This window comes from Microcaecilia unicolor, chromosome 8, assembly GCF_901765095.1.
Source record: "Microcaecilia unicolor chromosome 8, aMicUni1.1, whole genome shotgun sequence".
NCBI lineage: Eukaryota > Metazoa > Chordata > Amphibia > Gymnophiona > Siphonopidae > Microcaecilia > Microcaecilia unicolor.
In genome coordinates, this window is record NC_044038.1 from 152,771,730 (window position 1) to 152,790,492 (window position 18,763).

The following is an 18,763-nucleotide window of genomic DNA, read 5'->3' on the forward strand; positions in this document are numbered from 1 at the left end:
ACTAAGCTGTGTGACTATGAGCTCCCAATGCGCGCCAGTTCTGACTTACTGCCTGGCTACTGCATGGCCCAGGTGGTAATTTTATTTTTGATGTGCATTCGATATACGAATCAGAAAATATTTTTATTTTCTGGCAAGAGGGCGATAATTGGCATTTGGACGCGCGTTGACTGTTACAACCCAGTTAACATATGAGATCTTATTGCTACGTCAATGGCTAGTGGTAAGGTCTCTGACTCAAAATGGACGCGTGCCAATTCTCATTTTGCCGCACGTCCATTTTCGCCCCCCCCAAAAGGCATTTTTTAGAGGTGCGCTGAAAAATAATCCTGCGTGCGGCCAAAGCATGCGCTTACACTACCGAAGGCTATTTTTCAGCGCACCTTAATAAAAGGACCCCCTTGTCTGTCTGTCTGTCTATCTATCTATCTATCTATCTATATTTTTATGATTTTCAATTTTGTGATTCTGTTATTCATTTGACAGTGTGCCCCTGATGAAGCCTATGGGCAAAAAAACATAGCCATGTCGGGCTTCTGTTGTCTGATTCCCCTGCAGTTTGTAACAATAAAATTTGCTTGAATTCTTATATGGGTTGTATTTGTTTTGGCATCTGTGATCTGCTGGGGGTTTCAGCCCTTTGCAAGGGCACAGACACAGGGGAGGAGCATGAGCAGGACATAGGTGGTGTTTCCACTTACATACTTAATATACAGAATATTGTAACTTATTCATGCTCCTTCCACAGATAGGCACATGGACATACACCACTTCTATGGCCTGTACCTAAATTGTAGACACATACATACCAGGTTGGACTAGTATTCTGAAATGCAGGGCTTCTCAACCCAGTCCTCGGGACACACCCAGCCAGTCAGCTATTCAGGATACCCACAATGAATATGCATGCACGCCTTCATTGCATGCAAGTCTATCTCATCATATTCATTGTGGGTCTCCTGAAATACTGACTGGCTAGTTGTATCCAGAGGACTGGGTTGAGAGCTACTGCTCTAAAGGAATGAAGGCACCTAAGTTCCTTTATATAATATATCAGGTACCCAATTATAGACTCCATCATTCTGTCTATTCTCTTCTTCAAACATACAGACGTGAAGATCTCAGGATAAAGCAAAGTGATAAAAATGTAAAGACACATGTGGGCTGTATTACCATTGGAAATCTGGTTGGGGATAAGCAGCGACTTTCACAGACAGCTTCACCAATTTGTCCCCAGCCGTGGCTTCAACGACTGGGTTCTCCTTGTATTCCACATTGATGAACGGCCTCTCTGAAAAACAGGAAGAAAGGAAATCTAAGAACAAAATGAAAGGAGAGGAAAAGGATGATGGCAGCAGCTGTGCACTGTGAGATTTAAGAGGATAAAAACAAAATGGAATTAAAAGGAAACTTTACTTCACACTAATGAATGATTTAAGCTTTTACACGCAGTGTTCCAAGAGGCTTGGTTGACTTGTTCATATTACAATGCATCTTTCATGTGGGATACCCATCAAGCAGAGTACAGAACAGAGTGTTGCTCTCATGCTATGGGATAAATTACCAAGTGAATACTATTAGCACCTGATCTCATGACTTTTGGTTCTCTTGTTAAAACCTGGCTTTTGTTAATCAGATCCTTAGTTGGCATCTTTTATGCTTATTTTTATTGCCTGTTTATGCATTTCTGTTTACATGAGACTTTCTCATTATTGTTTTTATTGTGACGTTGGTTTTACACCATTTCATTTGATTTTAGTATGTTGTTTATCATATGGTGGGTTATTGTATTTCATTAACAGAAATAACTAATAAAAACGAAGATGCAAAACCTTTCTGCATCAGTTTATGCATGTTTAATCTAATGGGTAGACTTGGGTGGACCAAGTGGTCTTTGTCTACCAACTTCTGTTTTGTTTCTATTGTTGCCTATGGTTCTTCTCAGCACATATTTCTCACTCTCTGTCCTTCATCCCTTTCCCTTCTGCCTTCCCCATGATCCCATCCCTGCAAGGGGGAGAAGCCATGCCACTCTACCATGCACGATGACATCCGTGTACTCCTGGAGCTTCTGAACACCATTGCTGGCCATACACACATACTTTCCCAGGTCATTCTGGCTCATGTTCTGGAAAATCAGGATACTGGATAACTCAGTCTGCTCCTGCTGTGAGCGTCTCTCAAACAGCTCAGTGACTGCTCTCTGTACCTATTGCAGAGAAGAAGAGACGACTGTAGAAAAAGAAAGACTCTTTTGTTAGGTACTATGGCCCAATATTCAGCTGCCAGAAATAGCGTGCACTGGGGGTGGAACTACCTCCGGCACCTGCGTTGGGCCGGTGGTAGTTTAGTAAAAGGGTCCCTAAATGAGGTTAGTCTAGATCAACAGTTTACAATTCTAAGGCCTGCACACTACATAAAAGCCATAAACAGAAACAACAACAACAACAACAAAAAACTACTACATTTAAAGAACCCTACATAGCATAAGATTTCTCAAAAAGATGAGTCTTCAGTTTTTTCCGGAAAGAAAATTAAGAACTTTCTAGTCTGAGTATCAGAGGTAAGTCATTCCAAGTGGAAACAGAAAAATTTGAAAAAGCCTTCCAATGTTTGCTGTATTTCAGACCACTAGGAGAAGGAAAAAAACAATATTCATTGATCCTTAGAATGACGTACATTTCCTAGAGGAGATGAAGAAGAATTTAACTGAATAGTCAAAGGACGAGGTGCAAGATGATATGTTACCTTGTAAACAAAGCAGAGAACTTTGAATATCACTCTGGCTTGTACTAGAGTTTTCAACAGAGGAAACACATACGTTACCCTCTTCCTTGGCAGAATCTCAATTTTAATTTCATTTAATATCAGGGATTATCTTTTGATCTTTCAATCACAGAGGGGCCCTTTTACCAAAGCTTAGTGCATGCTGAATGCCAGGAAGCCCATCTATGGGCAGTTTTCCGTGCTAAGCTTTAGTAAAAGTGCCCTGAGAGTTCAGAGCAAAGCATAGCAAATGAAGTTACATTCAGGAACAGCAGGTATTTCCCTGTCCTTGGGGGGGGGTTAATATAAGGGTCCTTTTCACTAGGATGTGTTAGGCACCAACGCATGCCCAACACAGCAAAACTGGCCTAATGCAGGACACACTAAAGTGTTCTGTGTTAGTTTTGTCATCCACGCATGTTAAGTGCAGAATTCTTTTTTGTATTGTTTTGGAGGAGGTTTGTCGGGGACAGACTAGAACGGGTGTGGATCATTGTTCCCTCTAAGTTGAGTGGGAGTCTTCCAACTGCATTGCTGTGAGATGTCCTGATTCCCTACCTCTCCCGCGATGGTGTCTTCGGGGAATGCGAGGGTCCTGACCGCTGTGAAGCTGCGCTCCGCGTACCATTGATGTCTTCGGGTGGCACGGTCTTTGGTCGTTTTGGGACTTCCGTGCCTCTGTATGCCTTGCGCCAGCTTACCCGATTGGGTCCTGGGTCCGTCTCCAGGTGCCCTCGACTCCTCCTCCTGCCCTCTCGTCTGACCTATCAGGAGCCACTATTTCCTTTGCTTGTTCCCCTGTTCCTTTCCTATTAGCTGCCCGCTGTTTCTCTCTCCGTCCTATGGTAGCTTCTTATTCCAGCTGGGCTCCTGCTGATCTCAGATGCCCTCTCTTTATCAGCTGAACCCTTTTCTACCAAGATGCTTCGACTTCTACTCCAGTAGGTGTTTGTTTGAGTTATATTTGCCTTTTTTTTTGCTTGATTCCTCGTTACTGTCCAAGGGTGTTCCTTGACTACTCTCTGTGCCTGCTGCCTGCCTATTGACCCAGTGTGTTCCCTGACTACTCTCTGTGCCTGCTGCCTGCCTGGTGAATCAGTGCATTCCCCAAATTCTCTCTGTGCCTGCTGTCTGCCTATTGACCCAGTGTGCTTCCAGAGCCCTCTCGGTGCCGGCTCTCCGCCTTTTGACCCAGTGCTTAACCTGACTACTCTCAGTGCCTGTTCTATAAGTCCTGTCGGTCGCCTGCACCTGGGGGCTCAACTGCCGGGGAATGGCGGTCATCGCAGGTGAAACCTCAGGCTTGTTCGATCGCCGGGTCAGGACCTGGGTCCTCCTCTTCTCCAGGAAGCATCAGTGTTCTACTTGGCACAAGAACTCACAGGTCTAATAGTGGAGGGTGGTGTTTCAATATTGTGCTTTCAATTACTAGGGGCATGCAGGTTCCCTGGAGTCCTGCAGAGCTTACCTGCCTCTCATTATTGAAAATGTGATACATAAACAGCACCACCTGCTGGCAGGACTGTAGGTGGAAGACTTCTGCTCAGCTTAGAGGGAACAGTAGCGTGGATGCACTAATCTGCTGGAGTGCATCCATAAATCAGGAGCCCTTAGTGCCTCCTGCATTCATTTTTAAAAATGGCTGCGCGCTAATGCTAACATCAGTGCATGGCTGGAAAATCAACAAGTAGAAAAATGCCTATTTTACAGTGGTGCTAAACATGGGCTTAGCACGAAGAAGGTCCTGCATTTGGGCATACTAAGGTCATTTCCTTTTACACACAGTGTTCCAAGAAGCTTGGTTGACTTGTTGTTCATATTACACACGCATCTTGCATGTGGGAGACTCATCAGGCAGAGTACAGAACAGAGTGTTACTCCCATGCTATGGGATAAATTACCAAGTGAATACTATTAGCACCTGATCTCATGACTTTTGGTTCTCTCGTTAAAACCTGGCTTTTGTTAATCGGATCCTTAGTTATTTTTATTGCCTGTTTATGCATTTATGTTTACACGAGACTTTCTCATTATTGTTTTTTTTGTCACGTTGGTTTTACATCATTTTATTTGATTTTAGTATGTTGTTTATCATGTGGTGGGGTATTGTATTTCACTAACAGAAATAACTAATAAAGTGAAACTGCAAAAGCTTCCTGCTTAATAAAAGGACCCCCAAGTTTGTACCTCATCAGTCTCTCAAACAGTTCAATGACTGAAGGGGAGCGGGTAAGAGGATGTAAGGTGCTGTCTTTAGACCAGATGGAAAAATCAAGTACCTGTTTTCCAGGATATTCCCATTCAAAATTGACCCCAGAATTAAATTCTGCCCACACCGTGCAGTTAAGAACAAGCTTCTCTCCAATCATCAGTTCCACAGGGTTTGTGGGAGACAGCTGGATGCTGTAAACCTTATTTCCTGTCATTAAGGAAAAATACAAACATGTTAATTCCTTTCTGAACTTTATGACAATCAACTGTTTGATTTAAACCATAAAACCCGGCAGGGGTGGACTTACACAAACTGCATGCTTCTGCTTTAAGAAATTCAGCTGACCAAGGATCAAAGGAGAGCTGCACTGTGAAGTTTAGACTGATGAGACTTACAGGAGGTTCTTGTGTCTTTTTAAAGACATTTTTGTTTTTTTAGCTATTTTTATTTTATTGATCATTTGGAAAATAATGTTCAATGAAATAATAACTCCACTGTGTGAATCAGGTAAATAGGTTAAAATCAAAGCTTAAAGGTATAATCAAAGGTACCTGCTTATCACTGTTGATACACCGTAAACCCCATGTAATATAACTCGATATAACACAGTCAAGCTTTGGACCCTTTTTAAAATTATTATTATATATTACACTGTAGATCCCATATTACATGGATTCACTGTGAAGGACCGAATCGCTTTTAAAATTTGCACTCTGGTGCACAAAATCATCTACGGTGAAGCCCCTGCTTATATGGACACCCTAATTAACCTGCCGTCTAGGAACTCTCACAAATCAGCTCATTCGTACCTAAATCTCCATTACCCAGTTTTTTGTGGCCTCAAGTATAAGACCACTGTCGTGTGCTCGAGGACCTTGGCATACTGTCAGGCTTCCTCCCTGGGAGCACTGGGTTTGTGAGTCCGTGGGCCACTACCGTGGAGCGGCAGTGGCAGGCAAGATCACCTCCAAGGTAGAGATAAGACAAAACTGGACCGGAACCCCGGACTGGAGTTCTACACAGGAATACACGGAACTGGAACGCACCGAACGGGTGCGCACTGGAGTGGAGCCCGCTGGACTGGAACACACTGGAGGGCCCCACTGGACTGGAACATACAGGAGTAAAACCCGTTGGACTGGAACACACTGGAGCGGAACCCACGGGACCGGAACCTGCTGGACTGGAACACACTGGACCTAGGCTTCACCTATGCTTGACCACCTTTCCCCGAGGGTTGAGCCCTCAGGTTCGGGAGGCCGGCAGGGCTTACAGGAAAAACCGGAACTGGAACTTGCAAGCAGGAACAGCAGGCATGAGGATCCAGGAGTGCCCCCTGGCACTTCGGCGAAGGCAAGGCAGCCAGGCAGGGAATGTCCGGGTTCTGGCAGTCGGCAGGTTAGACACAAGGACTAGTAGACTGTACCCAAGCTAATAGGAAAGCTATGCCCAGGCAAACCAGTCATACACAAGACACATACACTAGGTAACTCAGGAGACTAGTAAAGCTATACACAACAACAAAGCTGTGCCCAAGCTAACAAGTCATACACTGGAAATAAACACAGAGAACTAGCAAAGCTATACACAGGCTAACAAGCCACATGGTGCCTAAGCTGGCTAGTCTAACACTAGGAACAAACACAGAGAACTAGCAAAGCTATACACAGGCTAACAAGCCACACGGTGCCTAAGCTATCTAGTCATAGAAACTCACACAGAGCAAACACTGAAACAGTGTACAGAGCACTCTATACACCAGGGCCCTAGATGAAATGCAAAGGCCAGGGCTGTAGTCTCTAAGTGATTAATAAAGCCCTTCCACACCAGAGGCCACAGCTGCAGCAATCACCTTGCATCCAAACAGAGGCTTGACACACAGAGAAGTCAGCCCAGCGGGAGCCATCTTGGATCCTGGCATAGAGGAGTCGGCGGCAGCCATCTTGGAAAAGGCATAGCCCACACAGGTGAGGTTCAGTAGGGCAATCAGCACACAGAGCCAGAGAGAAACTAAGACAGAGACAGACACAGAGACAAGCAGAAGCCAGCACAGCCACTGACTCCCAGAAACAGGGTAAGTCTGAGGGTGGTCACGGCCACAGACGTAACAGTACCCCCTCCTCAAGACCCCCCTCTCGGTCTCCCTGAGGAGTTCAGGTGTCCAGGGGTAACTATGGTGAAACCTCCTGATGGGTCTCAAAAGCCAGACATAGATCACTGGACTGGAAGTCACCAGGAAGTTCAAAACTGGCAGACAAAAGTAGAACCTGTGACCAGGAGGCTCCTTCGAATCACCACGGGGCAACCTCAGGAACATGGATGCATCAAGAGGAACAAAATTCAAAAGTAACCCTTCCCAGAGGGAACCCACAACGTCCTGGACCTCTTGGCAATTCCGTGTAATGGCAAGAGCAAGGCTGAAGCCACTACCCCAGCTGACATCAGAAGTTGGGCTGGGGCCCGAAGTGGCATCCCAGTCTTGACAGGAACTAGAAGTCTGAACAGAAGCAGATCTGGAACTGGAACCTGGGTTGGCATCCAAAATGGAGCCGGGATTTGGACCCGGACTGGAATCAACCCCTTGACTGTAACTGGATTCAGGAGCTTGACTGGAACTGGAACCCGATCCAGACTCAGCATCTTGACTGGAACTCCAACTCGATCCAGACCCAGCATCTTGACTGGAACTGCAACTCGATCCAGACTCAGCATCTTGACTGGAACTCCAACTCGATCCAGACCCAGCATCTTGACTGGAACTGCAACTCGATCCAGACTCAGCATCTTGACTGGAACTCCAACTCGATCCAGACTCAGCATCTTGACTGGAACTCCAACTCGATCCAGACTCAGCATCTTGACTGGAACTGCAACTCCATCCAGACTCAGCATCTTGACTGGAACGCCAACTCGATCCAGGCTCAGCATCTTGCCTGGAACTACAACTCGATCCAGGCTCAGCATCTTGCCTGGAACTCCAACTCGATCCAGACTCAGCATCTTGACTGGAACTGCAACTCGGTCCGGGACTACTAAGCCACCTTCTTTCAGCTTGGGCTTCAGGAGTATCCCGTAGGGTTGGCTCCGAGAGGAGTTGGAAGCGGTAAAAGAACAGCTTGGTAGAGGGATCAATAGCAGAAACTGGGTTTTCTTCAAACCCAAGCCAGGAGACACGCTTTCTCTCTGCGGCAGCTTCAGGGGTATCCTTCAAGGCTGGATCAGACAAAAGGGCAACCCCGGTACTCCTGGAGCGTCATAAACGGATCCAGCTCAAAAATGGGGTTGGAACTGGGATCCACACTGGTACTAGGAGACTCCGTAGACAGCGCCACTTGAACTGGACGCAGAGACTTGGCTTGACGTGCTGCTTGGACTGGAATCGGAGACTCGGTCAGAAGCACCCCTCGGACTGGACTCAGAGGCTTGAGTGGAAGCGCCACCTGAACTGGGATAGGAGGCTCGGTTCGAAGCGCCCTCTGGACTGGACTCGGAGGCTCGGTCAGGAGCATCCCTCGGACTGGACTCAGGGGCTTGAGTGGAAGCGCCACTTGAACTGGCATTGGAGGCTCGGTCAGCAGCGTCCCTCGGACTGGACTCTGAAGCTTGGCTGAACGCGCAGCTCGGACTGGATTCAGAGGCTTGTCTGGACGCTCTGCTTGAATGGGACTGGACCCCTGCTGGGCCCAGAGCGTGGAATTCCCAAGACGTCTTCTCTCAGCGACAGCTTCCGGAGTATCCCACAAAGCTGGATTCAGGACAAGGCTGCGGCAATACTCTGAGAGTGTGATGAAAGGGTCCATATCTGAAACTGGGCTTTCAGTGATTCCAAGCCACCGGACACGTTTTCTCTCAGCTGCCGCTTCAGGGGTCTTCTTCAAAACAGGATGAGACAACAGTTTCCCACGATACTGACTCTTCTATGACTCTTCAAGGATCAAGCACAATGACGGAGCTGGACCCCAGCTGGGTCGGCTGGGTGGGGGTTCTTGCCGGGCTCACGGCCTTTGCATTCTGTCGCGTGCTCGAGGACCTTGGCATACTGTCAGGCTTCCTCCCCGGGAGCACTGGGTTTGTGAGTCCGTGGGCCACTACCATGGAGCGGCAGTGGCAGGCAAGATCACCTCCAAGGTAGAGATAAGACAAAACTGGACCGGAACCCCGGACTGGAGTTCTACACAGGAATACACGGAACTGGAATGCACCAGACGGGTGCGCACTGGAGTGGAGCCCGCTGGACTGGAACACACTGGAGGGCCCCACTGGACTGGAACATACAGGAGTAAAACCCGCTGGACTGGAACACACTGGAGCGGAACCCACGGGACCGGAACCTGCTGGACTGGAACACACTGGACCTAGGCTTCACCTACGCTTGACCACCTTTCCCCGAGGGTTGAGCCCTCAGGTTCGGGCGGCCGGCAGGGCTTACAGGAAAAACCGGAACTGGAACTTGCAAGCAGGAACAGCAGGCATGAGGATCCAGGAGTGCCCCCTGGCACTTCGGCGAAGGCAAGGCAGCCAGGCAGGGAATGTCCGGGTTCTGGCAGTCGGCAGGTTAGACACAAGGACTAGTAGACTGTACCCAAGCTAATAGGAAAGCTATGCCCAGGCAAACCAGTCATACACAAGACACATACACTAGGTAACTCAGGAGACTAGTAACGCTATACACCAGCTAACAACAAAGCTGTGCCCAAGCTAACAAGTCATACACTGGAAACAAACACAGAGAACTAGCAAAGCTATACACAGGCTAACAAGCCACACGGTGCCTAAGCTGGCTAGTCTAACACTAGGAACAAAGACAGAGAACTAGCAAAGCTATACACAGGCTAACAAGCCACACGGTGCCTAAGCTGGCTAGTCTAACCCTAGGAACAAACACAGAGAACTAGCAAAGCTATACACAGGCTAACAAGCCACACGGTGCCTAAGCTATCTAGTCATAGAAACTCACACAGAGCAAACACTGAAACAGTGTACAGAGCACTCTATACACCAGGGCCCTAGATGAATGCAAAGGCCAGGGCTGTAGTCTCTAAGTGATTAATAAAGCCCTTCCACACCAGAGGCACAGCTGCAGCAATCACCTTGCATCCAAACAGAGGCTTGACACACAGAGAAGTCAGCCCAGCGGGAGCCATCTTGGATCCTGGCATAGAGGAGTCGGCGGCAGCCATCTTGGAAAAGGCATAGCCCACACAGGTGAGGTTCAGTAGGGCAATCAGCACACAGAGCCAGAGAGAAACTAAGACAGAGACAGACACAGAGACAAGCAGAAGCCAGCACAGCCACTGACTCCCAGAAACAGGGTAAGTCTGAGGGTGGTCACGGCCACAGACGTAACAACCACCTATGCATCCTCCTTCTCCTATCTCAGCACTCAATTGTGGAATGGGCTGCCTCAATTGGTCAAACTTACTCCTGATCACCCGACCTTCAAGAAGCGCCTCAAGACCTTCCTTTTTGGTACAGCATACGCTTCAAACCCCCCTGGCATCTCTTCCTTCTGAATTCCAACTGTCGTAGCAACATATTGTTCACAACTACTCTTTCCCCTTTTCCCTCCTTAGCTATTTCACTTTCTCTCTTATGACATTGATTGTTTGTTTGCTGAATTGTTGTATGTTTTCATAGACTGTTGTAAGCCACATTGAGCCTGCCCATGGGTGGGAATATTGTGGGATATAAATGCTACAAATAAATAAATGAATAATGCAATGAAATATCTTGGACCCCAACATTTGTATTTATTTATCAAATTTATATCCTGCCTATCGAATACATCTAGGCGGGTTACAAATTACACTCATATAAAGTAAAACACAACTCAAAAATAACAAACACAACAAAATATATAAACATACAACAGTTCTTCAATTGGAAAAAGAAAAAAACAAAGTCCTCTAAAAGCTAACTGCAATCATTCAATGAAATGCCTCGCTGAACAAATATGTCTTTAAGGGGTTCTTTTATAAAGTAGCGGTAGCTTACTGCTCGTTAAAAGAGAAGTATCACTGGGCTACCACAACAGCCCAGTGGTAGTTCCCACCCCCAGCGTGAGTCATATCCGACACTACAAAAATATTTGTATTTTTGTAGCGCCGGAGTGTACCCGGTGGTAAACGGGTAGTGCCGTGCATTGCCCGGTCACTGCTGGATTCACGCAGGAGCCCTTATCGCCACCTCAATGGGTGGCGGTAAGTGCTCCCCCCCAAAATGGTCACGTGGCAAGTGCTTCACTTGCTGCATGGCCATTTTCTGAAAAAACCCAAAGACCTGCCTTTTACCTGCTGCGGTAAAAGGGGGCCTCGGCGTGCATCAAAAACACATGCCGATGCCAACGCAGGTCCCCTTTTGTCGTAGCTTTGTAAAAGAGGCCCTAACTTTTTTTAAATTATTAATAATGAAGTAATTTGGTACATTTCTAAAGGAAGAGTGTTCCACATACTCGGTCAAACTACAAAAAATATACGGGACCAATCTTCCTCCTGCTGAAAGGAGGGGACATCCAAAATGCACTGGCTTTGTGAACTCGGGTGTCTTTGAGGACGTTAAGCTTTCAAACTTGGTGCAACGGCCAATGGAGCATCATTATGTAGAGTCTTAAAATCTAAATTGAAAATTTTAAATTTTATATGTCAGACAATAGGAAGCCAATGAAGCATAATAAGCTGTGGGGTTACATGAGCAACAGTACTCATACCTCCATTACCCAAGCTGCAGAATTTTGGGCCACCTGTAGAGCCCTGAATGAGGATTGTGGAAGACCACAAAAGAAGACATTACAGTAGTCCAAATGGGGCAAAACATAACTCTGAATCACAAATCCAAACTACCCAAAAAAAATGGCAGAACAGGCAGATAAATGTATTTCTTGCAGAAAAATGTCTACAGCATATAATAAAACCAACCCCCCCCCCCCAAAAAAAAAAAACTGCCCAAGTTTACTAGCCGCAAAAAAGATGTTCCTAGAGAGGGTGTTCCTTGGGTGTAACATGGGCGCTGTTACTTGATGAAATTTTATTGCCAGTAATGGATAGCAAATGACTTCTTGGGGGAGGAAAGAAAAACACTCGGAATTAGAGCTGTTTTAAAAGTGTGTAGGATAAAGCTGAACCTGTCTTTAGACTCATTTGTGATGTTGCTGAGTTGGAGAGTGGAGAGGTGGAAATGGTCATTTGTGAGAAATAGTGGAAAGTTGCTGAATGCTTTGTCAACCTTTGTGTGTTTGCCTCAGTCTGAGCCTTTTGACCCTCACATTTCCTTCCTTCTCTGTCTCACCTCCTCAAGTCCTGCCCTACACCTGCTAGCCCCCCCAGCCACACCCATCCGTTGCTCTGTTTCTCACCCCCTTCCCCCACCAAACCCTCACTGTCCCCAAACCCTCACACCTCCCAATAGACCTCCCTACCTGCTTTTCTTCTATCATTTTTCCTCTGTTTGTCCAGTCCCATTTTGTCACACAGCAGTAGCTGCCAGACCCAGAGGATAAGGGAGCCCCTTTCCCCCTGCATACAGAGCTGACCAGGGAGCATACCAATTGGGGGTCGCTGCCAAAGACTCAGTCTCACCAATTATCATTAAAAGTAAGTGCATTATTTACTTGTGCGCAGCACCTTTGTAACATTCTCCCCTCCCCACCAGCCCCGCTCCCCAGCATACAACACCCTCCCCCTGCACACACACATTCCACCCCTCCCCAGCAGACCACTCCTTCCCTGTGCACACAGACAACATTTTATAGGTTTACCCTCCAATCCCCCTGATTCTATATAGGATGCCCAAATTTGGGTGCGGAGCCCAGATGCGCTCGTAATCTAAATAGTCAATTAGATGCAAAGAACCAATTTTTTGCGTTATTTGGAGTTCATTGGCACTGATTTGGGCTTATGTGTGCATCTGCCTAGGTGCTTTTCTATAACGCTGCACACCCAAAGTATCCTGGGCACAACCCAAAAGGGGGCATGGCCATGGGAAGGTCAGGGGCAAGTCAGGGGTGTTTCCAATATTAGGTGCAGTGTTATAGAATATTGCGATTAGGCATCCAACTTGCACTGCAGGAATTGCACTAGGTTTCAGCAGGCATAAATCCTCATACCCAAAGTTGGGCGCAGGAATCAGATCTAAGCGCTATTCTACACAAGGTGCTCAGTCCGGAGTGCTCGTCCTAGAATAGTGCTTAGCACAGAATTTTCCCGGCACCTAAATTTGGGTGAAATTTATAGAATTTACCCCTATACGGTCTGTTATGAGACAAACCAGGAAGAGAATTCTGGAAGACACTTTGGGCCCTGGTTACTAGGCAGCGTTATAGGTGTGTTAACGGTTTTAATGCGCGTTAACCATGTATGCACGTTAACAATGTACGTACCTACAATATCCCTATAGGTGCCTACATGGTTAGCGTGCACGCTAAGTGTAGGCACGCTAAAAGCACTAACGCACCTTAGTAAACAGGGCCCTTTCTCTTTTAGATCTAACAATTAGTTAACCTATTTTATTTATTTAAAATATTTATATTCTGCCTACAACTAGAATAATCAGATATTTTGGCTATGGTTATGGTTTATTTATTTATATTCCACCTTTACCAAAGTGGAGCAAATATAACAAATGCAATCAAGATACTATACGTAGTCATAAAACAAAAAAAGTACAAATAAAAACATCCATAAACATTCAAACATAAAAATGCAAAAAAGAGAAAAAACAGCAAACAAGCCATTGCTGTATATAAATCAAACAACACATTTACATAATGGCCCTCTAGTTGCTGTGCTTTGTGTGTAAATACTGTTATCATCCTTTACATCAATCAATAGGTGCCCCATATGCCAGTCTAAACAACTGGCTTTTCAGCCCTCTTGTAAAGAATGAGGTGTCAGCTTGTGCCCTGATGTCCAGTGGTAGCTGTTTCCATTCTAATGGTCCTGCAATGGATAATGTAAATCTCTCAGCTTTTGCAAAATGGAAGCACCTCAAAGAAGGGATAATAAGGAAATATGCTCCCTCTGACTACAAAGATCTCCTGGATGTATAAATTTGCAACGCATCCACCAGATAATACACTGAGGTGTGATGTAGCGTTAGATGGATCAGCAATAGTATTTTAAATCTGATCCACAAAGCAATAGGAAGCCAGTGCAATTTACTAAGATAAACTGTAATGTGTTCAATTGTGAGCAGAAGAGTTTTGGACAATTTGCAATGATTTAATAAAATTAACAGACAGACCTAGGTAGACAGGATATCATTCTACCTAAAGCCCTGCAGCTTTCATTAATACCCTTGAAATGCATCCCTATTTCCTTTCCTCTCCCTATAGGCTTCCCAAACCCAATACTCTCTTCTTACCAGTAATATGAATGATGAAGTAGTTGGAATGAAAGACCTTCCTGTCAATGACTGTTTCTGCCAATAAAGAATGAAAGAATCTTGGATCATGTCGGTGGGAACCAGCATTCCCTTCTTATCATCCCAGGTTACACTTTTCCCATCTGGAGTTATCAGCGAGGTTTGCTGAACAAATGGAAGAGATCAGTTAAAAGCTGGATGTTGACATATGTGATAATAACATTTCTTATGCACCAGGAAATGTGCCGGAGGCAGAATCTCATGAAAATGTAGAGAGTTACTTCAGCAGTGTGCCGGCATGACACAAGGGGAATCTTTTACTAAATCGTGGTAAGCTTCACACTTGCTGTGCTTTAACTGCAAACATTGATGCACGGTTTAAGTACCAAGCTTTGTGGTAAATGTTGGGAATGTGCTCAGCCTGCTCCCTGCAGTTACCACACAGAAAGCTTCTTTACTGCGTGTGAGGGTTATTGATAATTATCGCAGATGCCATCATGCAATTTGGAGTACTGCGTGCAATTCTGGAGCTACACCTATGGAAAGTTATAGATAGGATGGAGTCGGTCCAGAGGGCGGCTACCAAATTGGTAAGAGGTCGCTGCCATAAAACGTATAGGGTCAGGCTTATAAATCTCAACATGTATACCTGGAAGAGAGGCGGAAAGAGGGGGTACGATAGAGACGTTTAAATACCTCTGTGGCGCTAATGTACAGGAGGTGAGGCCTTTTTCAAATGAAGGAAAAATTCTGGAATGCATCGGATGAAGATAAGAGGTTATAGGCTTAGGAGAAATCTAAGGAATACTCTTTCACGAAAGGGTGGTGGAAGCATGGAATGGCCTCCTGGTGGAGAGAGGACCTGTGTCAGAATTTACGAAAGCATGGGACAAGCATGTGGGATCCCTTAGGAAAAGGAGGAGTTAGTGGTGTTGAGGAAGGGCAGACTGGATGGGCCTTTTGGACCTTATCTGCCGTTGTGTTTCTATGTTTCTATGCCAGCATGGTACCAGTTATTGCCCTCATGCACTAATAGCATTGTGTAAGCTGTGTATTAAACTCCAGATTTTATAAAGTGTGCACCAAATTTATGACTTGCATTCAAATTTGGGTGCATAAGTTATAGCAGGGCCCCTGAGAGGACTGAGCTGGGCCCAGGGCAGGGCCGCCGCTGCTGCCCCCAAGGATTGCCGCCACCTCCTCTAGGATTGCTGCTGCCACCCCCCCCCCCCCCCCCCGCCACAATTTTCACAAACCTTGGCTGGTTGGGGTTCCCAGGCTCAGCCAGCAGAAGAAGTTTTCCTTCAGTGCTGTTCTTTACTCTGCTGCACTGCCTGCTCTGCCGCTGTGGCTAATTTTCCCCTCACGTTGCGTATGCTCAGTTTCGTCAAACCTGAGCATGGCGTGATGTGAGGGGAAACAGCAGCCGCAGGGCAGGCAATGCGGTGGAGTGAAGAACAGTGCTGGAGGAAGGCTTCTTCGCTGGCAGGGCTTGAGGATCCCCGCCAGCCAAAAAGAGGCCATGAAACCCTGTGTCTGCTCCTCCCCAGCTTCTAAGGGGAGCCCGTCGCCGGAACTTTTCTCTTTCCTGCTCCTGTTGAGATGTGATCACCCGGGTCCCATCAGGAGCAGGAGAGAGAAAGAGACCCCGGTGCTGGGTCCCCCTTGGAGGCCAGGCCTGGGGGAATCTTATCCCCCTGCCCCCCCCCTCTCGGTGGCCCTGAGTTATGGAATACTGCCATTAGTGCACCTAACTTCGGGTCCCTTTTACTACGCAGCGGTAGGGCTAACACGCAGGTAGCATGCGCCAAATTGCACTACCACCTGGGTAGACGCAGGCACCCGACATAATTTGAAGTTGGCGTGCCGCTGTTTCCCGTGGTAGAAAATATTTTTCTAATTTCTATTGCAGGAGACTTTTCCTGGCGGCAACCGGCAGAGTGGCCACATTGGTGCACGCTGCATGATTACCGTGCGAGTAGCGCGTGAGTCTTTACCGCTAGGTCAGTGGGCGGCTGGCAAGAACTCAGGCAGTAAATAGCCGTACACTACTCAGGTTCAAACTTAGATTGTGATCTCTCCAGGGACAGAGAAATACCCAGTGTACCTGAATGTAACTCACCTTGAGCTACTACTGAAAAGTTGTGAGCAAAATCTAAATAAATAATAATTAAAACACACATCATCCCCCCCAAATGACAGCAGAACACAACATAGAATTATGTGTATCCAGAATATTGAACTCAAAGAGGGAAGAGTTGCAGTAACATAAGGAAATTACTCTTCACAGAAAGAGTGGTGGATGATTAGAATAGCTTCCTGGTGAAGATGGTGATCAGGACAGTAAAAGAATTATAGAAAACCTAAGATAAGCCCAGTGGATCCTTCGCTTTCAGAATGTGAGAGTAACGTGGAGGTTGGGGAAGCTTTGTGGTACTGCACCGGGATTGGCCAGTCTGGGTGAACCTTGCAGTCCTCACCAGTCTTGTGCCAGAGCCGGTGGTGGGAGGCGGGACTGGAGGTTGGGAGGCGGGGATGGTGCTGGGCAGACTGATACGGTCTGTGCCAGAGCCGGTGGTGGAAGGCAGGGATAGTGCTGGGCAGGACTTATACAGTCTGTGCCAGAGCCGGTGGTGGAGGGCGGGGCTGGTGGTTGGGAGGCGGGGATAGTGCTGGGCAGGACTTATACGGTCTGTGCCTGAAGAGCACAGGTACAAATCAAAGTAGGGTATACACAAAAAGTAGCACATATGAGTTATCTTGTTGGGCAGACTGGATGGACTGTGCAGGTCTTTTTCTGCCATCATCTACTATGTTACTATGTTACTATGTTCATATTCCATGTTTCTGTAGAACATCTTCAAGAAGCTCCTTTTCTGCTTAACTAAAATACCTGTATTGAGTAAGGCTCTAAAGGATACACTATGAGCTGCAAAATCTAAATAAATCTAAATAAAATTTTAAAAGCCAAGAAAGAGGATAATTTTCAAAGCTATTTTCATACACAAAACAGTGATTCCTGCACAGAGATGGCTTGTTATGAAACTACCCCAACTTAATAGGGATAATTTAATAACAGGACGCACCTAGTTTAAGCCCCAGTATTTATCTGGATTTAGCTGACACTTTTTTTCAGTAGTAACTCAAGGTGAATAACATTCAGGTACGCTGAGTATTTACCTATCCCCTGAAGACTTAGGCTTTGATATTGAGACAGAGGGAGTTAGACCGTCTAATTCCTGTTGTCACCAGCATACCTGAAATTCAATGTCAGAGCCATATCTGGCCACCAGCATTGAATTTACAGGGTTTCTTTGGCGCCGCAAACATATCCGGTTATGCCAATATTCCATCGACTGACTGGCTAGGTTCTAACAGCCAAAGATAGACCTGCTATTAACGTGGGTCTATCTGGTCACTAAACTTAAACGGTCAGTCACTGAAAATCAGCAGTAACTGGCTGTGTCATGCGGCATGGCTGGTGACTGGGCTAGCCGCTGTCCGAGATATTCAGCGGGCGATAACCGGTTATCTCCCGCTGAATACTGGCAGATAGCCGGCTTGAGGGTATTTAACCAACCAGGTGCCATTCCTGGCCGGTTAAACACTTTTGAATACCGGGCGGTTAGAATCTAAAGCAGTTTTTTCCAAGTCCAGTCCTGGAGTACACACTTGCCAGTCAAGTTTTTAGGGTATCCACAATGAATATTTTTATTTGTTGCATTTGTATCCCACATTTTCCCACCTATTTGCAGGCTCAATGTGGCTTACAGAGTACCGTATCAGCATTAGCATATTCATTGTAGATATTAGCATACAATGTAGGTAGTCTATGCAAATCAATTTCATGCACATTCATTGTGGATATCTTGAAAACTTGACTGGGTACTCCAGGACTGACTTGGGAAACACTGATCTAAGGGGCTCTTTTACTAAAGGGTGTGAAGCCCTAATGTTTGGATAGTGCATGAGAAAAGGCTCACCACAAAATGTGTTAAAGTGTTGTTGTAGTAATTTTTCTGTTGTCGTATGCTAAATATTTTTACCAATATTTTTGGGAGGGAGTGTGTCATGGGCAGACAGTGGGAGTTCCTGCATTATCTGGCTAGTGCGTAGTGATTAGTGTGCCCTATCTGGCTACTGCAGTGTTCACATGGGAGCACCTAGGGCCAGATTCATTCCGAATACTAGCTTTATGTGGATTTCACACCTAATTTAGGCACCAGCATTTACACCTGCCAAAACCTGGCATAAATGCTGGCGCCTCATTTTTGGCAGTTGACAGCGCAAATGATAGTATGCTATAACATCATGCCTAGCCTCTGGGAACACCCTTGATCCACCCATGCCCCTCCCATGGCCACACCCCTTATGGGTTGGGAGCTAGAAAATTTCGGTGCAGATGTTATAGAATAGCGCCTAGGGCAG

The 18,763-nt window shown here is 46.3% G+C and overlaps 1 protein-coding gene across 1 annotated transcript in view; it reads right to left on the minus strand.

The window, feature by feature from the left end:
* FLT4 (fms related tyrosine kinase 4) overlaps positions 1-18,763 on the minus strand; it is a 241,440-nt gene that overhangs the window by 94,903 nt on the left and 127,774 nt on the right. The window contains 5 exon segments of the mRNA XM_030212922.1: positions 1,174-1,291; positions 2,038-2,209; positions 5,046-5,185; positions 14,336-14,396; positions 14,399-14,500. Of these exon segments, the coding sequence (XP_030068782.1) occupies positions 1,174-1,291; positions 2,038-2,209; positions 5,046-5,185; positions 14,336-14,396; positions 14,399-14,500 (593 nt within the window).